This window comes from Anarhichas minor, unplaced genomic scaffold, assembly GCF_050575085.1.
Source record: "Anarhichas minor isolate MPS153535 unplaced genomic scaffold, ASM5057508v1 ptg000033l, whole genome shotgun sequence".
NCBI classification, from domain to species: Eukaryota; Metazoa; Chordata; class Actinopteri; order Perciformes; family Anarhichadidae; genus Anarhichas; species Anarhichas minor.
In genome coordinates, this window is record NW_027466479.1 from 13,831,651 (window position 1) to 13,855,292 (window position 23,642).

Sequence of the window (23,642 nt, forward strand, 5' to 3'; positions counted from 1 at the left end):
TTAGATCCTCCTTATCTGGTAAACGCCCATTTCTTTCAAACTGCTTATCCCCATTTTGTAAAGTAGGCTTTCTGATGTTGTCTCCAAGCCAAGACAGCCCAGATAACGATCTGGATCATTCCCTCAGACTTTGAGAGCTCTTTCAAAGCAACACTGGATATTATACAACTGTTTTAACAGTTTGATAAGTAACCTCTGAGAATCCAGATACACTCAATTCAGATTTCCCTACAAGGCACACAGAACAACAATTAATGTCTGTTGTGGTATTGCATGAAATCAAAGGTGACAGAGCAAAACAGTGGCCTTTTGTTGCACTATAATTAGATTACAGGGAGCGGTGACTCGTATAGTTTGTTGAGCACAAAGCACCTGCCAAAAGGTCTCTCCCAAACCAGATGTTTAGGATCCAGAACCATGCAAACTTTCCCCCCAGCAGTTGTATCAGTGGCTGAATTACATCTGGGAATGAGTGAATACAGCTGTTGCAATCAATTAGCAGACTAAAACTAGCAATTTATCTGCATCCTAGTGGACCGCAAACAGCTGGTAGTACTGTCTCAAAGAGCTTTCATTGAGTGTACCGCATGTGTTGTTTTACAGGTTACCCAGTTGCTTCTGCATTATAGCCTTTTTTAATTTCCCATCTGGTTTACCAGTCATATCGATAGTTATTGTGTTTTATACGGTTTTGCTTAATCCCACAAAGTGGGAACCGCCCTGGAGCTAGAGGCCCCCTACTGGGCCCTAAGCCCTCCAGGTTCACCGTGTAACAAATGGTTTGTGGTAATTTGATCAAGTGTTTGAAACAGATGTAACACTGTTTGGGAATAAAGGAATATGCAGTATTATAGCACAGAATAAACTGACATAAGACCTTACGAGGGGTCCTGTAAGAGTGTGTTAAAAATACTGTAGTTATAAGACATTAGATATGTAAGTTGATATTTATAGAGATCCAAAGTGTTCACATTTAAAGACATCATTAAATGAAGGAGTGTACCAACAAATAAGAGCAATATCAAATATGTGGCTGTTGCTTTGGGCTGAATGTAAAAACAGCAAATTACATATAATTCACCCACTTTTTTATGTTTTATTGTCTAAAAACATTGAATCAAATTAGATTCAATGTGTCTTTTTTGACAATTGATCATTTAGTAGATGCGTCTTTGCAAACATTGGACTTTCCAGATACAGGTGTTGCCTCTTATACTACAGTCAATTACAATTTGACAACACAGGAGATCTCCATTTAGTCAATTGGCTGCTGATTTAGGTGTGTCCTTTTAATGGGAGTGAAAACTCTAAATAGGATACATAAAAACAAAATGGTCTGAAACATTGATGACATTTTTAAATATAACCTAATGTAATTTAATAAAATAACCCACAATAAACACAGCTCTTACAAAAGATAAGCAGGATGAAATAACATAGCATTGTAGTGAGCACATTTTAAAAAAATAATTATGTAACTGTTTCACAATTTTATGGTTTATATTATATATTATGTCTATATTCATATATTTATGAAGTTGATGATTATGTGTAAAATTGTGAACACGTTGGGCCTCAATAGGAGAGTGTTGTGGTCTATACATATTATTATTATATATTATATGGTGTATATTACTGAAGTATTTGTGTTTCTACCCTCGCAGCACACCAGGGCCCATGTAATATTGTGGCAGGAGTATTGTCACTCTGTCTCTCTGTCTGTCTGTCTGTCTATCGATCTATCTGTGAGCAGATGAGTAGCTCTTCTCTCGCTCTGGTCCACTTCTCATTAAAACTCTACTGAGTCTGCGCAGTGCGCCTGTCTGTTCCCCATGACGTAATTGGACGTCGCCTGTCAGAAACCAGGAAGTGGGTCGCTCGCTCGCTGTTGTTTGTGTTCGTTGGTCGCTTATCGTCTGTTTTTCTGATTCAACAAATCGCTTTTACGGGCCGAAATGGCGACGTTTATTTCAGTCCCGTTAAAGAAGTCCTCCGAGGTGGATCTGGTGAAACCACTTTCTAAATTTATAACCGCTACATACCCAGCGGGCGAGGAGCAGGGGGACTACATCCGAGCTGTGGACGAGCTGAACAAGCTCCGCAAGAGTGCGCTGGGAAGGCCTCTGGACAAGCACGAGAGCTCCCTGGAGATCCTGCTCAGGTAGAAAGTTCTGCTTTTATAACGTGACTGAATTAGCTACCGTGTTATATGACCACTCAGAGCAACCTTATTACCTGTCGCAGGTGAGTTATCCCAGTTATTGCCGCACCCTAATGTGTTAGCTTTGAGTTGCTAACCTGGGAGCTAAAGTTAGTCACGCAAATTTGCTAGAGGGGCATTTCTCAACATACTAACTGACTCGTATGATATTTAATGCCAAGTTTACGTCTTTAACTGAACGGTCAGATGCCTGCTGAATGAAATTAGCTAGGTTAGCCGAGCTAGTTGTGATTTAAGCTTTGGTTTATTTATTGAAGTGACTTCAAGTAAAGTTAAACTCTCTAAACCATTAGCTTTAGAATTAGCTTCACCGTTCAGCATAAACTTTATTGTCCCCCAAGGTAAAACACAGAGCACAGACAGACTCAAACATAATAAAATGCGTGAAATATATTTATATAAAACCAACCACAAAAGCTCAAATAAAACTGTACGTCAGTGACAGCATCAATCAACCGTCTTCACCTGACAATGTTTATTTGGAAGATTGATCATCAGCTGACTCCTACTGTTCCTGAGTTTGTGTTACAAAGGTGACAGCTACTAATAATAACTTGTGACTTCCCCAGAAGATCACTAGCCAACAAATCCATTCATACATAAGCCTATTCAAACTCATGGGCACATTTCTATATATATTTACAGGAGCTTTGTATCTACACAGCATCAGGGAGAAAGTGTAAGCACAGCTCTCCTGTCACCTGTCACATTCAGGCCTAGAGGCCTTCAGTCCACTGGTAGCCACATGATCACACATCCAGGGAAGAGAGTGACAGCTTTTCATATCAACAAACAGAGATGGATATAATAAAGCATAACAATTGTGTGTCTACGAGACTCTGAAGCCACATCATGCACGGAGACATGAGCTACAGAGAAGGCCTGTGTATAATGCAGAGGACATAGATACACTTAGTGTAAAGAGCAGAAGAGTGTCACAGTGGTAACTACTTTGCATAAGGGAACTGTGACAGAAAATGATTTTGTTAGTTCCTTTGTGTCCCGTGCTCCATTTACGGTGCATGGCTGTTGTTGACGCTTGTCTTGCTCTTATTCAATTACCAGTTTACAGACTTATAACATATTAATGATTGAGCACTAATGCAGAATCCCACAGAGGACGAAGTTAGCCTTCTCCTTATCCGTCATATCATGTATGATAACCAATCAACTAATAAAAACTCATCGGTGACACACAGACTTTGCCTGTCTTCTCTATGACTCATCAGTTATTTAATGCACAGGGTTTGCCCACATTACGTCAGCCAGGTATGCACTTGCAGGGTGGCCGGTTATTTATTCTTCTCACGTTGCCCTTTCATAAAAAATGATTCCAATACACAGTACATTTAGGGAAAATACATAACTGGTGTCAGATCTATTGACCTATAACCTCAGTTGAGGCGTAAATATTTGTTTGGAGACAAATTGTTGGATATGTGCAACCCTGGTTTATGTCAACGGTTTGTAAAGAAAGTATTTTAGAGAAATATTGACAAAAATGATCTGTACTGACTGAAGAGGAAAGATCCTCACATGATCTTAAAGATTAGCCCATTGTTTTAATCTAACTAGCTAACTAACTAACTAGAATGTACAGTGATATTTAGTCATGCTTTCTGTGTCAGCTGTGGGTTTGTAGATACAGGGTCTTAGTTAGCATGCGTGTCCCTCGCTGACTGCTCCTCGTCTCTCTGCACATGTCGTCCGTCCGCCATGTGCCAGGTCGCCGGGGCGACGCGCCCTATCCTTTTCAAAGCTATTGTGTCACCGTGGTAACGATTGTTTTGTCCAGGTTTTTTTCCGTTAGTTAACCGGTCGGCACACCTCGTCTCAGCTTTCCTGTGTGTGTGTGTGAGAGTGTGTGTGTGTGTGTGTGTGTGTGTGTGTGTTCTTGTGTATCTGAATGAGAAACTAAAGGACAACAAACTAAATGTTTATGTTTTATGTAGAAAGTTCTTGGCTCTGGGTTAAGCCGGCTGAATGAACTGGTAACAGGGTTTCCCTCACTGGCCCTTCTGCATGTTGTCATTTCTAATAATAGACTATTTACATCACACGCACACTGATAAGACAAAGAGCTGAGGATCACTGACTGTGTGTTGGTGTGCGTTTGTCTGTGTGCGTGCTGCAGTGCGTTTGTCTGTCCTCGTATTTTTTTTCCTGACTCATTGTCAAGTGTCTCTAAAATGGCAGAGCTTCCTCAGACCTCAGAGCTGCTGTTATGTAATAATAGTTACTCCTCTTTAAACTAGTTTCACATTCACTGTTTGTCTCCTTTCACTAAACGTCAAGTTCAAAGATAATTATAAAAATGATGACATATCTGAAACCAATCAGAGCAGGTATGTTTGGGTGTAGACGGCGCTTAAGAAAACGTTTCTTTCTCTCTCCAGATACTATGACCAACTGTGTGCGGTGGAGCCCAAGTTTCCCTTCTCTGAGAACCAGGTAACTGATCGGACGGCACGCGATGGTTAGACTTAAGTTCCCAAACAGAAGAACTTGAACACAAAGCGTCTCTCTGTTTCCACAGCTCTGCCTAACCTTCACATGGAAGGATGCCTTTGATAAAGGATCGTTGTTCGGGGGCTCGGTCAAGCTCGGTAAGTGCAACCTCAAGTGCATTCGTGTACGTGGGAGAATATCTGTGCATGCTGCATTTTTAAAAAAGGGTTAAAGCCAATGTAGGACTTTAGCTTCAATGGTACAAATCTGTCTTATCTCTTACTATCCGTCTGTTACTATCTGTCTATCTCTCACACACACAACCAATAAGAACCAAAACTGTAGAATGAAGCATTAGAAAGTGTTGGTCGAAGAAAATGCCGACCCCACACAAACGGCAAGCAGTCGATATCAGACTCGGTACTCGAGGGATGAAAGATAGATGTCACTTTCCCCCTCTGTCACCACTTCTTAGCCGTGCGATGCTGTGAAAGCATATTATTCTGCAGTTGAAGTTGTCCCTGATAAGAAGCAGAATGCACTCTAACGAAGATTTTGTGTTTTGTTTGTTTTTGTGTGTGTTGCAGCTTTGGCCAGTGTGGGCTACGAGAAGACATGCGTGTTGTTCAACGCAGCAGCCCTGGCCAGTCAGATCGCCTCGGAGCAGAACCTGGACAACGACGAGGGCCTGAAGACTGCAGCCAAATTCTATCAGGTGGGCAGACCAACACACACAGGGATGTGCAGCAGATAAACTCTGTTGTGGTTCAGATGTCAACTGGAAGCGACTTTTAGGCGTCTGTTCACATTTCCAATATTGTTTATTGTTGTTTTCTCAAGATTTTACCAGCATATTGAATATAAATTAGCATTTTATGATTGGTATGGTTACTGATACAACTGTGCTTTAAGCAAACATAATTTATGCTATGTACAAAGCACATTAATTCAAGTGAATTTCACTTGAAACTCTATACTTGTAACCCAGACGTGAGGTTTTCCAGATTTATCTGCTGTTTTTACGACCGACAATCATCGCCAGTATCTGCAGTGGTGTCTCACCCGTCTCTCTCTCTCTGTCTCTCTCTCTCTCTGTCTCTCTCTCTCTCTCTCTCTCTCGATCTATCTCTCTCTTTATCTGTCTCACTACCCAGCTGGCTAGCGGAGCGTTCGGTCACATCAAGGACACAGTGCTGACAGCGCTGAACAGGGAGCCCACCATGGACATCTCCCCCGAGACTGTGGGGACCCTGAAGCTCATCATGCTAGCCCAGGCCCAAGAGGTCTTCTTCCTCAAAGCCACCTCAGGTACCAAAGGACAGACAAACACACACACACACACACATAGTCTTCACTGAGAGACTGTTGCATCATAAACTGCTGGAGGGACTTTCAAACCTTTTCAGTGTATCGTGATTTATCTCCGTTTCTGTCATGTTGATACTCAGAAGAAGAGAAACAAACATCCAGTTTAATTCCCTGGTTTTAAAAGTGTATCATAGACATGAACCACTTGTTAGTCTTTTGCTTGAAAGTAAGTCTGACAAGTTTATGGAAACTGGTATCACAAATCTGCCTGTCTCTGAATAAATAGCATCTTTAATATTACACATTTTCTTGCCTTGCGGTTTATTTAGAACGACGGCAGTAGGCAGTTTTGAGCGTCTGTCCCAGTTCTGTCTACACAGCTGCTTATTACACTTTCTAAGCACAGTTTTGAAAGTTCCATCCTAAATTTAAACTCCCATTTTCTGCTGAGGTGGTGAGTTGCTGTTGAATAGTTTTTATACTCCGTAAAATGTAAGAGCGATTTCATCAGGCTGGTGTAGAAGCTGCAGCTGCAGAGCGTTCTGAATTAAGATGTCAGTTAACAGACCAGATGCTCTGATCAGCTTGTCTTATCTTGAGTGTGTTTTTGTTTGATATGTTCTCTTTAACAGTGGCTTGTTCACCCAATAGATAGGATGAAAGACGCTGTCATTGCAAAGCTGGCCAATCAGGCGGCAGATTTCTACGGCGAAGCCTGCAAGCAGTGCCAGTACAAAGACAACCTGCCCAAGGTATGTGAGGGACGCACCTGTAGGTCAGCCGGGTGTTCGGTGTGGTGAAGATGCACAGAGTTTGGATTCTTGGGTTGGTTTGGCGTGTGTATTGTCTGATTGTGCTTTTTGTTTTGTATGTGTGTATTTCTGAATAATAGACTTTAAGATTGTTCAGGACTGTCTAAAGTGCAACTTCTCTCTGTTCTCATTGGTCCATTTCCATCCTGTATGTACTCTTGATTGGTTGGTTACTACTAATCTGCAGTTTGACTTGTTTTCATTCTGATTGGTTTCTTACCATCTAATCATGGGACTCTGAAGTACTTACGATCTGACTGAAACACACACAAACACACACTACCTCAGGTTCACACTACAGACGTAATATTTTGAGGTTAATCAAATCAGAGTTAAGTGAACAGCAGGAAATGTGTAACTTGCACCAGCTGTTCGTAAGTTCAGAATTAGCTTTGTTATAAGTTTCTATATGTGTGGATATCAGAGCGCACACACACACACACACACACACACACACACACACACACACACATGGCTGTGGGACGTTTGATGAAGGTGCAGCAGCTTTTGATGAAAGATTAAACACTCATGGCCTGTTCTGTTTTCTCTCTCGTTGTCTTCCTTTCTTTCTGCATCCCTCGTCGTGGTGGTGGCGGCATTGGGTGTGTATGTGTGTGTGTGCACGTGTGCGCTTGTGCTGTGTGTGCACACCTCTGACTGCTTGTGCCCGTTTGTGATTGGCTTTCGTGATGCAATTTGTGATTTGACCTCGCTGGTGTGCGTCTGCCGTGTTGTGGTTTGCGTTGCCGTTGTGCGTGTGTGTATATATCTGTTTTTCGTGCCTGCGTGTTGCCCTGTGGTTGCCTCTCCCTGGTCAGTATTTTTATTTTCAGGAAGTGCTGTCGGTGCTGGCGGCCAAGCACACCATCATGCAAGCCAACGCTGAGCTGCACCAGAGCATGGTGTCCAAGCAGAAGAAGCGCTTCGGAGAGGAGATCGCTCGCCTGCAGGTGCACAGCTTTCACATAGATCCCTAGTTCTTATGTCACCTTCAAAAAAACTGGACGTACATGCCTTGAAGTTTCACATCCAAAAACTAAAGAAAGCGTATTGATGGAGCGCATTTGATCCTCACCGTCTGTTCGTCCCTCCAGCGCTCAGCGGAGTTGGTGAAGACGGTGGCGTCTGGTTACGACGAATACGTGAGCGTCAAGGATCTGAGTGAGAAGATCAACCGAGCCCTCGTCGCAGCCAAGAAAGACAACGACTTCATCTACCACGACCGCGTGCCCGAGGTCAAGGATCTGGAACACATCGGCAAGGCGGCGCTCGTCAAAGCCGCCACCATCACACCTCCACTCAGCCAGAAATTTGCAGGTAAAATAGGCTCAACACAGTTCCTTTATTGTAAAGGGTGTTTGACACACTCTTTAGCTTCTAAAGAATATGATTCCAAACTTATTGTTTAGGGACTGGATGACTCCAGATGGGATCTTGACTACAACAGACTCTGTCTGGCTGTTTTTTTATTTTTTTATTTTTTTCAACCAGTTGTTTATGTTGTTCTTATCTCTCCAGACTTGTTTGAGAAGATGGTCCCCATGGTGGTGCAGCAGTCCATGAGCAACTACACCCAGAGGAAGGCTGAGACTGTGAACAGACTGGTGGGAACCATGAGGGAGGCCACCAATCTCTGCAATGGGTACGCTCTCCTGAAAAGAGTACGGTGCACAAGTTGATGTTTGTGGAGACCTTAATAACAGATAGATTCTTTGTAACTGTCCGTCAGGGTGTTGGCATCCCTAAACCTGCCGGCCGCTCTGGAGGACCTGTCAGGAGATTCTATCCCACAATCCATTGCTGAGAAGGCCCGAGCCGTCGTGCAGCTGGGAGGACTGCAGAGCATTGAGCAGCTAATCAGAGACCTGCCTGAGCTTCTGACCCGCAACAGAGAGATCCTGGATGAGGTCAGACACACACAGACACACTGAATTATAGATATGCAACTGCACTTCGCAGATCACATAACTAGTGATCTACCCGTAACCACCAATTTATTTAAAAAGTAAAGCAGGCACTTTTAGAACTACGACAGCTTGTTATTCATGTGGCTTTGCTTTCCTGACAAAGAAGCATATGAATGAAATGCTGTTTAGCACCACTGCCAGAAGAGCACATGAATGCTGAAAACTCATAATCGTCCCCAATAACGCAAATGCCAAATCAGTATCCTCACTGAAATCGAATCCACTGATCTCTGGGCCAAGGACGCTCTGTCCTCCAGCTTCAGCCAACCAATTTATTCTTTTTTTAGGAAATCTTGCTGACAGACGAATAAACAGACGGGAGTAAAAACCTAAAACACACAAACTGCTTCCAAGTTTGTTGGCAGAGTTGTAAAGTCCAAACCCATAATGTCCTAATTTCCCCCTAAAAGTAGTCTGTTGTGTTGACAAAGAGCCATTACCATGAAGTACAGTTCTACTGGCCAAAAAGTAGACTTTATATTATTTACTAGCATTTCTGTTATTACACATGAAAGTAGTGCCGACACGATCGACTGAACAAACACAGGAAATGCTCTTCATTCTTCTATATCTGTAAATTTAATATTTTGGACCGTTGGTCAGACAGATGAGCAGTTTGAAGACATTTCTTGAAATCTCTATTGACTGAAATTTTATAGAAAACATGATTTATTGATAAATCAATAAAATCAATTGTTAGTTGGTGCCAATGAAAAGGCTGCGTAAATATACTCAAAAATACTTACACATGGCCCAAAAAACAACAAACTGAATAATAAAGGTGTAATTATCTGAGGAGTGTGTGTGTGTGTGTTGTTAAAGCACTCTGTATGTTTGTGTGTTGTCTTCGTCTTCAGGCTCTGAAGATGCTGAACAACGAAGAGACGACAGACAACGAGCTGAGAACCAAGTTCAACCAGCGCTGGAACAGAACCCCCTCTGGAGACCTCTACAAGCCCCTTCGCACAGGTACACACACACACACACACACACACTGAAAACACGTGCTTCTTGTTGTTGTTCATGAAGTTTGTCTCCATGTCATCCACTGTTGACAGTTGCAATACCCTCTTCCTCCCTCCCTCCCTCCCTTCTCTCTACCAGAGGGAGCTAACTTCAGCAACATCTTGGACAAGGCCGTGCAAGCGGACCAGGTGGTGAGGGACCGCTACACCGCCCACTGTGACATGATCACCCTGCTGTGTAAGCCAGAGAACGAGCTCAACGCTGCCATCCCCTCCGCCAACCCGACCAAGACCCTGCAGGGCAGCGAGGTCTGTCAGCTCGCACTGACGTTTGTTTGTTTTAAGCCAGATGATGTCAAGCTTTTCATTGTTGCGGTTCGTTTTTGTGTCACCTCGTACTAAGGAATCTTGTGTTCCACGTAAACATAGAAACACCCAGTGGACTTCATGGCCCTGTCCCTCCTCCCCACAGTAGCTCCATTTTTCATTTTGTTTGCTGACTTTGCGTTGTGTGTCTCGGGGGGACTTTAAATAACTAAGCAAGCAGAACTGGGAAAGCACAAGGCAGAAGTGCTAGAAGTCTCTCCACAGCTACACTGTATTCACGCCAAAGTGGAGAAACTACAGTATGTTGCAGTCATCATAAGAGCGAGAGGTCAGGGTAGAGCATTGAAAGTGATGAAGAAGTCGAGATGTACGTGCATGTCCGATCTACCTTCGTTCACCGCGTCCCTCTACTCCCAGGTCGTGAACGTGCTGCGCTCCCAGCTCGCCCAGCTGGACGAGATGAAGAAGGAGAGGGAGACCCTGGAGGGAGAGATCAAGGCTGTGACCTTTGATATGTCCACCAGCTTCCTGACGGCGCTCTCCCAGGATGGGACCATCAATGAGGAGCAGCTGTCACTCTCCCAGCTCGACCAGTTGTACGGCGCCTACAACCAGCGGGTACAGACCACCCTCCGCTCGCAGGAAGAGCTGCTGGGACAAATTCAGGTATACATATACAAACACCGATAATGATTGAGCCGTTAATGAGACCATTTCTTTATCAGTTTTCTACCCTCTGCTAGCTTAAAGAGTGAGCTTATTATGACATTTCACCTGAATGTGAAGTACCGCAAACAAATGGTAGTCTGCTGTTCTTCAATATACTTTTGTTCTAAAAGGCGTTCGTAGCTAATCCCCTCAATCTGTGATCTCCTTTCCAGACGTCCCACCAGGAGTTCAGCAGTCTGACGCAGTCCAACACGGAAGCCAACCAGAGGGAGGAGGTCCTGAAGAAGCTGGCTTCAGCCCATGACAGCTACGTTGAGATCAGCAACAACCTGCGCGAAGGCACCAAGGTACTCGCTCAGCACAACACACCGGCACACGCGTGCCTCTGCAAGGATGCACTGTGCTGCAGTAATGCGTATCCTGTCGGAGATGTTCTACTTTTATTTGTTGGGGGGGGGGGGTTTTAGAGTCAAGGTGGTTTGCAGGCCAGGTGATTTATGTTTGTCCTCTTTTGTTTCCTCAGTTCTACAACGACTTGACAGAAATCCTGCTTAAGTTCCAGAACAAATGCAGCGACATCGTTTTTGCTCGCAAGACGGAGCGGGATGAACTACTTAAGTATGTACTTTTCTGTATTTTGTGTATTTTATAGATGTGTGTGGCAGTTATACCAGCTGGCCAGGGAGTTAAGGTATGCCTCTCACCAGTTTTATCTATATATATATATCTGTTTCTAGTTTGTAGTCTGATTTAAGATTTTAACACTCTAGGCCAATTCCAGAATTAGTTTCAAGGTGTTGCAGTAAACGAAGGAGCGCTGATGAATGCATGAATATGAAGGAAACATTGCAGCACAGTCACTGTTTGTGTTGTTTCAGGGACCTGCAGCAGAGCATCGCCCGAGAGCCCAGCGCTCCGTCCTTCAACGTTCCTGCCTATCAGACCAACCCCGCTGCCCCTGCTGGTGGCCCAACCCCTGCTCCCAGGACCGTCTTTGTAAGCAGCAAACAAACAAACAAACACAAAGCCAAATGTTCAATACCCTTGCAGCAGATGTGAGGCTGACGGTTAGATATTGATCCGTCGTCTTTCTCTCCACTTGCTGGACCCAGCAACCTCAACAACCCCAGGCGAAGCCCCTGCCTCCAGCCAGGCCTCCTCCACCGAGCGTCGTCCCTCAAGCAGCCTCCACCCCTCCCATCAATGCACCACCAATGGGCCCTCCCAACAGCAACCAACCGCCTATGGCCCCACCATCCCAGGCCCAGGGACCACCTTACCCCAGCTACCAAGGCTATACAGGGTGAGTTTCCAATCACAGCGTCCAGATTTCTGAGCACAAATTGACCCTCATAACTATGTTGATGTCAGGATAGAGTGAACATGATTTTATGCTGCTTCTAGCTCTTTCTTATAGTTACAAGCATTTTTGATTTTTAATCCAATCTAAATCAATTGGCCCCTTGTACTAAAACATACGTCTCTGTACTGTTGGACTATTCGTTTAACGTATGATATTTTGTGGAACATCACTCTGACGTTTTTTTTCCTCTGTTGTGATGCCCATGCAGGTGCTACCAGATGCCTGGCTACAACCCCTATGCTTACGGACAGTACACCATGCCCAACATGCCCAACATGCCCAACATGCCCAACATGCCCTACATGCCCTATCAGCAGACTCCAGGACAGCAGGGAGGCTACCCAGCAGCCCCTCCTCCTGGACAACCCTACCCTGGCTACCCCCAGCAACCCCCTCAGCAGCAGCCCTACTACCCTCAGCAATAACTCTCCTCTCCTTCCTCTCATTCTTTATCTCACCAGTTAACACCAAATTAAAAAAAATACCCCCAGCAATAACACGTCATCTCCGTTCGCGCCCCTCTCCCGTTTAGCTCTCTCTCAATAACAGCAGCTATAGAAACCCTAGTGAGAGGCGACCTCAGAGCTGCTTTGCACTTCTCTCTAAAACCCTTTATTATGTCAACGCGTTCTCATTTTGACCCCGCCCCCTTTCTTTCTACCCTAGCTCATGTTTTCTGGGTTCTGACTGCACTTTTCCTAAACTATTTCAACTTTCATCAATGCACTAACTCCCTCTTTTGCCCGTAAGGTTTCTTTTTTTAAATTTTTTTTATTTTTACGTACTCATTTTCTAATGGTTTTCATTGATTTGTTTAATTTAATCCCGAACTGGTTTCCATTGTCTGCTGTACAACAAGCATGGAGGCGCACAGAATCCGAGTATGGCTCTTCGTTTCCTGGTTTGGGTGTATGTGATGGGTGGGCGGATGCGTGGTCATTGCTAGTCATGCCACTGATGGGAGGGCACAGCCACAGCCACATCCTCACCCCCCCCCCCACTTACTCAATCAACCCCCAGGGATTCTATATCAACTATATTCCTATTTTTGTAATGAATACTGATGCCTCGCTGATGTATAAACCTATAAAAACGAATGGCCTGTAGGTTTTCTAATGTAGATGACTGTTGAGAGTTCTGCTCTCTTTTTTTTTTTTTTTTTTTTTGCTCTTTTCTCTCTCACCCAGGGATTGTTGGTATATTTCTGTGTTACAATCAGACGCTATACACATGGGAGAAATGGCTCTATTATATAAATATATGTATAAATAAGACTCTATGTGGTTAACCGATAAACACTCTGTGTGCTGCACTCTCATGCTCTTTGTTTATTTTTATTCCTCAGCTCTAATGTGATTAAAACAAAACATCACCTGCCTTTACAGTGTCTGTCTTTACACGTCGGATGTCTTAACTGTGGAGATTTGTAAAAGCAGCCAGAAGAGGGCAGTCCTGTCGCTCACAGAGGGAGCAGCAGCAGCTGAGCTACCGTTCACCTGCCATTGTCTCTCCCTTTTCAACCAATTGGGCAGTGAGTTGCGCCATCCCACGAATCGGACGCCTTTTGACCTCCCGAGCATTGGGATCAGATCCCATTTAGATGACATGCAAATTACGTTCCAGTGAGGTCGTGATCTCATCCAATCATATATATTTCCCCGCAGGTGATTTTCTCCACAGACAGATTTCATCCCCAGATATTTATTCAGTGTCGGGAGACGCTAATGCTTTCACATATCTCGTGTGTGTGTGTGTGTGTGGCAGATGGCAACGCAGTGTGATGTCTGGAAGGATGCATGGAGATGTTGGCAGAGAGCTGCTGGTCCCCTGCCTGCATCCATCACTCCACCTCTCTCCATTTTCCCCTCTATTCTTTCCGTCTAATCTGTCTCCTCGAGTTCCTGCTCAAAAGAAAGCCACCATATTTCACTTCCCTGTTCTCTCAGCGCTCTCTCCCATCCTTTGTTTTCCTTCCTATCAGACCCTCTTCATTAGATGTTCCTTTGCTTCGAAGCCTTTTTCTGTATACCACCTGTTTTTTTTTTTGGTTTTTTTTATATCCTCAGCTGCTCTCTCCTCCATTTATTCCCCCTCTCCCCTGGCTCGTTTCTGCTTACCATTCGTCTGTCCTTTGCAGTCCAAGCCGCAAATGGTTGGCAGTGACTTGTCTTCACTGGTCAGTATCTCTCGGCTCATAAACGTCTCATAACATCACGACGTCATTCTCCAGTGTGTTTGAGAGTGAAACTCACAAGGAAGGAGACGCACTTTTAATCAGATCTAACAGTTCACATCTCCTACTGGAGGTGACAACAACACGTACACACAGCCGTGTTCCTCTTTATCTATCCATACAGCATGCCGTTGCTGCCAAAGCCAATTGTAGCTATGGATGTGTTTATCAAAGGTGTCTCTGCGTCTCAGGCGCTTAATTTTAACAAGACGCTCTCCACAAGAGGAGTGTCATATTTTAATTGGTCTGAAACAGAATAAAGGCAGCGAACAGAGCACTACGGTGACGGGTATTAATTACCTTCTGCCGAATGGCTCCCAAACTCGGCACACTATTCTTACTCCCCCACTCTCTCATCGCTGTTCTCTCCTCCTCACCATGTGTTTGTCGGTTATAGAGCTGAATTTAGGGTTTTCTTTGGCTATGATGTTGATGATTACACAGAAGCACTCTATTAAGGAAGCATATTCTCAAATACAGTGATTCACTGGTGAGATTAACGCTACCGCGGGTGCAAATATTATGTTTAAATGTTTAAACATATTATGTATAAATTATGTTTCAAATACCTTACACTTACCGGTGCAAAAAGGTGTTGCAATTGCGTTTGAAAACTAGCGTTGGTTGGCTAGGAGCTCTAAACAGTTAGCGTTAGCTAAAAGTAAGGACAAATGGGCAAATAACTAACGTTAACTAAAAATAAACGAATAATCCGTTCATATAACTTCTCAAGATAAATGGTTTTAATAGTCTGCTAAAAGAAAAGTATGCATGTTTAAAATTGCTAACGTAACTAAAAATAGAGAATCCGTTCAACTAACGTTATCCATTTCAAAGTAATGGAGACATGTTTGAAATAGTTAGCTAATTAGCTAGTTAACTAGCTATGATAATGAATAAACCATTGAGATATGTATTCAAAAGCAATGGGTCATGTTAAACAGTTGTAATAAATTACAGTAATTAGTGTTGGCTACTGACTGAACAGCTGGAATTGTTAACGTTAGCTCAAAGTACGGATAAATGGTTGCGATAGTTATCTCTCGCTAAAAGTAATTTTAATGTATAAACGGTTCAGATATTTCACATTTTAAAGCAGTGGGTAAAGATAAATGGTTGGCATAGTTAACCTAAGCTGCTAGTATGGATCAATTATCTAATAATTAAAAATGGCAATCCTTAAGATTTCAGTCCTGATTGATTTAGATTTTCTATTCGAGTGAGTTGAGTTAAGTAGTATTGAGTAGCTATGACAAAAAAAGCATACCAACCTACTTAATGGCAGTTCTAAAATCAACTGAAACTAACAAATGACAAACATGACGGGTAATGTCAATGAGCGGGTACTTTATTTCATCGGACAGAGCTGACCAGGCAGACAAAAAGCTTGGGAAGCACCTGTTTGAAATGTATTATACTATGTTTATAAGTGAAAACAACGATCGTTTAATCCTCCTTTGGTGCAGAAAAGTGTGCAGGCTGTCTTTCTGCTTTTTGTCTTCCTTAAAGTGCACTGTGAAGTAAAAAATGTTTTTTTTTTTTTTTTTTTTAACTAGGAATGACATAGTGCTGAAATCTCATTTATGGTGTTAATTTGATCCGTCTTTCAGCTTACAAGTTGCCAGTATCCGTGCATGTGCGTTGGCTGATCATTTTGCCTCAACGGAACAGCTCTCTGGCCCTGGTATGTGCCTGGTATGTGCCTGGTATGTGAGGCTTTTCTTTCCTCCATAGAAGCGAGATGCCTGAAATAGCTCTGATTGACAGGTATAGAGACTCAGTTACTATAACAACTACCTCCTGGCTCTCATGAGCACTTCTCTCTCACTCTCTCGCTCTCTCTTCCTCCCTCCCTCCCCTCACCTCTTCTCTTTTCATTTTCCTTTACCAGCTCTCCCTTTTACCCCCGTCTCCCACTCACCCCCTCACTATGTGCATGTGTGGGTGTGGAGGGAAGGGATTATGAAAAAGAACTCGACTGCAATATTCCTTCACACAGGGATGTTTGTGTTGCAGGATATAGAGGCCTGGCACTAGCTATTGGATCTAACCTGTGTGGGTGAGGGTATAGGCGAGAGTGGGAAGATGAAACATGCTTATACAACACGGGCAAATAAGCCTTTTATATTATTTTTGTGTTTCCTTTTTGGTGCTTGTTCCTCTGTCAGGTTGAGCGGCTCTGCTTGTATAATCAAGTCAGTCCAGACCGCGCTGTGTTCCTTCATGCGTGCGTACGTGTGTGGGTGTCTTTGCATGCGTGTACGCACTCGTGTCAGCAAGCGGCACAGCGAGGCCACCCGATATGATGAGTGAATTTCAAGCACGATAGAATCTAGTGGGACTGACACCAGAGAGCACGGAGCGGCAGGGAGAAAGTGTGTGAGTTTGTTTGTGTGTGTGTGTGTGTGTGTATGCACGCTGCTGGGAAGAAGACGGACGTCATTGCTGCCACCTGCTTTAGTGGGACAAAGGCCAGACACATACACGCACTCTTGCATATGCAGACAGCCGAACAGAGGTCAAAGCAATCTCTTAACATAGCATTAATGATATGATTTACTTAACCTTCTTTTCTGCTCGAATTATCTCAGGCCCCTCCATCCGCTCCTCCTGTCAGAGTGCACTTCTTCTACTCCCCCTTGTCCCTGCCTCTCCTTTCATCTCCCCCGTCTCTGAGTCATCAAACAGGGTGAGAGGTCTGAGGAAAAACAAGCTGCCAGAGTTGGACATGCCATAACAATGCAGCACCTGTCAGGGTGTGTGTTTGTGTGTGTGTACCTGTGTGAGTACATGTGCATGCAGCTGTCTCAGAGTGTCTGTCATTAGGAGAAAGGAAGGAACATTTCCAAGTCTTACTGTAAATACAAAGGCACAGAGACCATCCATATATATATATATATATATATATATATATATGTGTGTGTGTGTGTGTGTGTGTGTGTGTGTGTGTGTGTGTGTGAGAGTGTGAGAGAGTGTGTGTGCTCTCACCACTGTGGCTTTCTCTAGAAGTTGCTCTGCCGCTTTATTGATTGGTTGTCTCGCTTTGTGGCAGGAAATGAGATGGCGGGTCTCGACACCTGTGTGACCCAGACGCATGAGAGCTCCTCTAATGATCTGAGCTCGGCTGCCTGGGTCTTGTGGGCAGCAACCGGCTCCTCACTTGGCTCAGGCCTGATCAATAGCGCACCCATCATCAGCACCATCGTGCCACACTGAGGACAGTTACTCCCCCTGTGTGTGTTCCAGATCAAATAATGAGAGCACCTGTTAGTGGTCTCTACTCTAAGTTGACAATTAAAAAAATTGAGCTGTGCATCAGGTTGCGTACCTAACTGCTTTGATATTGATCTACTTGATGCTGCAAACTGACCAGTGCTCCTCTTGTCTGTGTTTTTGATGTAAACTTGTGCAGATGCCGTCAGCTTGGTGGTAATTTGAGGGCATTTCTTTACCGTTCACACAGAGAGGGGCGATAATTCAGAATTAATTAGGCTACCATACACAGGGGGAAGGCACAGCCCATAATAAGACATTTAAAACAGGATGGGATCTGGTATCCAAGTGCAGGGTATCCATAGAGACCGTTGCTATGGCGGAGAGAAATCTCACCTCATTAGGAACAAATATAAATAGCCTCGCGACTCAGCTTATGGTCATGATGCTCACGGCTGAGAGAACAGGCTCAGAGGCTTCCAGGTCAACAATGCAGAATGACAGTAAGGATGCAGAGAACGAGGGAGTGATACATGTAGGAAATGATTTAAGGTAATGAGTTGGAAGGAAGGAGGGAAGAAATGAAGAAGGTTTGGATGGAGGGAGGGGAAGAGATTGAGTTCCAGAGGATGGAGGAGGATGTATGTGTGGGAAAGAGAGGAGAAGAAGATGGATGAGGGAGAGATTCAATGTTGTCTGATGGAAATCTCAACCTGTTTGTTTTGATATCTGAACTAAATGTGAATAGGGAGCTTCATGAAGCCAAGTTTTTAGTAATAAATGCAAGATCAAGATAAAATCCCCAAATAGAAGTGCAAAAACAGCACGATAATGGAACAAGTATAATGAGATGGTGTGAATGACTTGTGGAATTAGGGCTGCTATCTTCTTTTTCTCCCCCTCATCTCCAAGAACTGACTTTTGCAGAACCGGCGTTTTCTTTTCCCCCAGCGACGCACATAATGAGCGAGGAGGGGACAGAAGAGAGGAGAGGACGGCAGGAGTTGTGGGAGGAAAGATGGGAGAGGGGGCTGCGAGAGAGGTTGACAGCCAAGTGGAGAGGAGACAGATGGGAGCAAAGAGAAAACTTGAGATATCCACCACTGATTGCATCAACAGGTCTGAGCCCCTCCAGGTATATGCTGCAGTGCACCACAGTATTACTACAGCATTGACTCATCCCATTGTTGGCCGACCGGAGGTCCTGTATGGACTTTATCTGTCTCACTGCCTCTTGCTTCCTGTGTTTTACTTTCTCTTTCTCTTCCTTTGTAGCCCGCTGTTTCTCATCAATGTGTGTGTGTGTGTGTGTGTGCAAGGAAGTGAGGCAGCACCTACGATTATGTGTTTCTTTGACATTTAGTCATCAAATGACAGCTGAAAGTCTGGTTAGTGACATAAGACCGAAGACGCTGTGTGTAGCTACTCCTTCTGTTCAAACGTGCACATCTTATTATTCCTTATATTATATAATATAATATTTTTGTTTTTTCGTTCAGCATTCATAATTATTGGAACACAACGGAAACTTCCTCATTAATTGCATTTAAACTGCTGAAATGTAGCCCTTTTAGATACGAGATTATATTAAATGAATCATATAACACAGTCAGGGATCCATTTGCAGTTTGAATGCCCTCACATCAGTGGCCGCTGCGTAGCCTTTGCAAATTTTTCCGGCAAACCGGTCAATTAAGGCAGAAAAAGCAGAGAGACTCCCTCCTCTCAATGCAAATAAACCTTAAAAGCTTGTGCGGCTTTCTGTTCTTCAAAGCTAAATGGGTTTTTTTCTGCCTTTGTTGTGAACAGTGTGTTTTCAACTCGGGAACAAAGGTGTCTGCGACTGAGAGATGAAAACTGCGACAACTGATGAAGATGGTGTAGAGTTCAGACGCACGTTTGTGTGGGCTGTCTAATTGAGGAGATTGTTTGATTCCTCTCCCCTCTGCGTTTCTCGCTCTGAAAAACCTGTCAAACTCGCAATCAGCGCAAAACAACATGCACAGACGGATTGGAAGGAGCGCGAGGGGGGGGGAAGAGTGGAGATGGAAAAAGACGGCGTTTAGGAAGAAAAGGAGGGAGTTTACGCCCACCGCCTAAAGAGATGAGAAGACAGGCAGAGGAGGGGAGAATGTGTGGAGGAAGAAGTGTGTGAGTGCCAGAGCTCACCAGCCTGTCAAACATCCGTTATAGCCACAAACCCACACAGCCATCGCACTGCTGAGGTCTATCACTTAACAGGTGCACCTTCACAGGCACTTTCTTATAGACACCATATTCGTGTGTGTCTGTCTGTGTGTAGGTGGCCACACACGCACAGTTTTAGCCTTGTCCACAGACCACAAACCCATCTTGGATGATTTCCATGCAGCGGGAGGTGATCCACAGTGAGTCACTCTCATTGATCCGAAAATAAAACCAGTCAGGAGGATTCTTCATACCGATGCTTCCTTCACCTCGCTCCTGAGCTCCTAACTGTTTTAGCTCTGCGCTGGCACAAATCTGTGTGCGCACTCTCAGCCCAACCCACGTTTGAACCCATATTGTTCCTCACTGTGCTCATAGTTTTGTAATTCTGACTGCTGACGCACTGCATCTAAATTCATCATCCACTTTCCCGAGGGGGTTACATCAGGGCTTTGTACGGTTTTAGTTTTTTTTACCTCATGTATACCCCCAAATATGGGTACAGTTTAGACCTCAGGAGCCCCATCAAATGAGGTTATTTGTGTCTATTGTGGTTGAGAAATTAAGCACCAGATTTTTACCTATATAATTAGGATAGTGGATCCTCGTACAATCTGTGAATCCTTCTTAAAGGGGTTCCTCCTATATCCTGGACCCCTATCATTGTGATCTGTACTGCTATATTTTTACTCCGTCTCTAACCCTACAGTGACTTCATCAACAATTTCAGCAGTTTTAGGTTAATTTGGAAGCACATTTTTCGTTTATGATGCAAAACAGCAGTGACATCTGCTCACATCCTACCAATAAGAACTGTGATGTCTGTGTTACTAATGTAAACACTGTTGTTGTGCAGATTTGTGACTCTGGGAAGATTATACACTATTTTAAGACCTTTTCAGAGGATCTTGCACGGACTGTTTAGCATGTAAAACAAGCTCCTGTAGGGATATTACCAATAGTGATAGTACTCTGAAATCCATTAAATGTAAATTACCATGATTTTGTATTACTTTTTGAATCATTACAGAGTAATAGGTTTTCTGACAAAAGCACTAATGATGCTTTATTTCATAGGGATTCAAATGTTCTTTCATAAATAATACATAATGAAATATTTTACAGAATAAAACATAGAAATGTGACTAGATTAGATTTAGCGTATTGCACACAGTGGGCCTCATGCAATAAGTGATATATGGACAAGCTTCCTCTTATTTTTATTCATATCCACGATTTGGTTCTTATTTTGATAATACACATTGATTTCTGGGATTCATCAATAAACCAATTTACAAGTGGTCAAGAGCACTCTTACCATGATGAGGAAAACACATCTTGTTTTTACAGTCCACAAACTGCTCAATGCAAGGAAACAGTCCCTTATTTTCACTACTTAAGTTCTTCTTCTTACAGCCTTTTTTGTGGCATCGCTCCAGTTCTTGTACATGTGGTTAGTATGTTCACCTGTGTTTAGTGTTTAGGGGCGTCGCCTATGCCAATAATAAACAATTGTCCACACGCCTCAAATTTATGATCAAGTGGGATTCATCAGTCAGCACACTTGTGTGAGACTTAGATGGTTAAGAATGTTTGGTGCATCTGGAGTTGACTTCTCTTAACTGAAGATTTAGGAGAATGTTGCTGCATGAGGCCCAGTAAGTACCAGTACAACAAAATGCATGTTAGCATCTAACACTATATATAACTACAACATGTACAGTATGAATAGAAATCAGTAAATAGTCTGCACTGTAATATGAATCTGGTAATGTGTAACTTGTACAGGGCGGTTCGAGTTAAATACAGCTCGTAAAATATAGATAACATAGTGCAAATAAAGAAAGCACTGAGCCTGAGTTAAATGTAGAGTATCTTTATTTGGACCATATTTTCAAACTTCTATGTGTGTTTATATATTATCCTTATGATTTGGACAGTGTGCAGCATTTGAATCAAGAAGCCTCCACTCAGCAGGTTTACCTCATTTGAATAGAGAAGCTGGAAGTCTGTTGCCCAACATCAGGGAGACCATTACTCTTATCCTGAGCCATAGTTCACAAGAAAACAAAATCACGAGAATTATGTATTCTTAATTAGGATTAATGTAGCCTAAAAGAAAGGCTGCGCTGCTGCGTCTCACTGAGGTTAAGAAGCAAAGGAGGAGGTCTATTTGTCTGTTTCTTGTCTGTGGCTGTCTAGTCACCCGGCCACATGCTCCATCAGAGTTTAAATATTCATAGCCCCACCTCTGAATATTCATGAGGCCCCTATTAATATTTATGAGCTTAACTTGTTGAGGTGTCACTCGATCTTTTGTACACACATGCACACACAGACATTTACACACACTGATCAGAGGAGATAGTTGTGTCGACATGGGCAGATTCATAAGCAGTGGTGTGAGTTACTTTGGACCTGTGATGTCATGGTAAATAAAAATGTTGGCCTTCTGTTAGCAGTCAAGCAACATCCATAAAACTAGTAACTATCTAGCAACCAAGTAAAGCAATCACATTTTGCTTTCTTGCCGAGAGTTAAATGAGAAACATGTTTGTACGACATTAGAAGTTACTGGTTGGCTGGTTGGCTTAGCTTTGACTGGACATTCGGGAAACAGCTAGCCTGGCTCGCCTGTAAGCACCTCTAAAGCTCACTAATTAACATATTATATATTATTTCTAATCCGTACAATCTTGTGAATCTTCACTTGTGCCAGACAACAAGTTTACCCTTCACGGCCTTCCTAAGAGGAGGAGGGCCACTCTACTCCCAGTTCCAGTAAGGTCTTTAAACAGACATCCCTGCTCTTCAATGAGGCTCTGGAACTGATGTAACAGTATGGCACACACACACACACACACACACACACACACACACACACACACACACACACACACACACACACACACACACAGCTGTGCAATTTCTAATGAGGCGTGTTTATGTAACAAGCCACAGCAGTAGCGGGTATTACTGTGCTACTCGCAACGGGAAATGAGCGCCACTGAGTCTCTGTCCTGTATACACACATGTCAACCATAGCGCCAGAACTAGCAGACAGCAGGTGTGTGTGCGTGTGTGTGTGTGTGTGTGTGTGTGTGTGTGTGTGTGTGTGTGTGTGTGTGTGCGTGTACTGGTGTCTTTCTTTCATAGGCCAATCTTTAGATTATATGCACACCAGTTGTCTGTGGATGACTCCAGTTAGATTTAGCTATTTGTTCCTTTTAAGTCGATGAAGTGTCATTCAAACATAACAAACCTCTGTGTGTGTGTGTGTGTGTGTGTGTGTGTGTGTGTGTGTGTGTGTGTGTGTGTGTGTGTGTGTGTGTGTGTGTCAATGTCTGCTTGCTTTTGGATGACGCACATCCTGAGACCGGTGCTCAGTCATCTCTGTAGTTTGTAGTAAAGGCCATATGTGTACAGTATTGCCTGTTGTACATATATGCACCAGAATCACAAAAGCAAAACAATTACATTAAATTCAATTATATAGTATTTACCCTGTATTTTGATATCAATAAAGTAAAATAACTAATAGCTACTGGTGTGTCATTACAGTATTTATTGTCACTCAGGGGTGGTAAAACTTTAGTTAAATTGAAAACAAGTAGTACCTGAAACGAAAGTGACATTTGCAGGTTTGTAATAAAGAACAACAAATAACATTAAATTCAACAATAACAATAAATGCAGTCCTTTATCCCTAAGAGTAATGTTAGGCCTTTAAGTAACATATAAGAGAATGCTACATTTGATAAAACTCTTGTCTTCTAATAAGTAGCATACTCTTTCGAGGTCTACAGTGTTTTTTAATTAATTAATTTAATGAGAACATCCGGTATCATGCCGTACTTAAGAGGAGTATTCTTAGTATTGATAAAGCAATAAGAGAGAATTTGTTGTTCTCTTTTCTTAAGTGTTGAAAT

The 23,642-nt window shown here is 43.2% G+C and overlaps 2 protein-coding genes across 3 annotated transcripts in view; one reads left to right on the forward strand and one right to left on the reverse strand.

Annotated features, from left to right (window-relative positions):
- Positions 1 to 23,642, reverse strand: part of LOC142965140 (uncharacterized) — a 282,605-nt gene that overhangs the window by 154,184 nt on the left and 104,779 nt on the right. The window lies entirely within an intron of this gene.
- Positions 1,863 to 13,458, forward strand: pdcd6ip (programmed cell death 6 interacting protein). Of its 2 annotated transcripts, none has more exons than XM_076105721.1 (18): positions 1,863 to 2,161; positions 4,618 to 4,672; positions 4,758 to 4,827; positions 5,257 to 5,384; positions 5,824 to 5,977; positions 6,629 to 6,729; positions 7,608 to 7,739; positions 7,884 to 8,106; positions 8,308 to 8,431; positions 8,519 to 8,696; positions 9,614 to 9,725; positions 9,861 to 10,030; positions 10,466 to 10,714; positions 10,930 to 11,064; positions 11,241 to 11,335; positions 11,596 to 11,713; positions 11,830 to 12,020; positions 12,289 to 13,458. In XM_076105721.1, the coding sequence occupies exons 1-18, from the start codon at positions 1,956 to 1,958 to the stop codon at positions 12,503 to 12,505; spliced, it is 2,658 nt and encodes an 885-aa protein (XP_075961836.1). In that variant the 5' UTR covers positions 1,863 to 1,955; the 3' UTR covers positions 12,506 to 13,458. The 2 variants fall into 2 exon arrangements, with proteins under 2 accessions (XP_075961836.1, XP_075961837.1); XM_076105722.1 differs by having other exon boundaries at positions 7,623 to 7,739.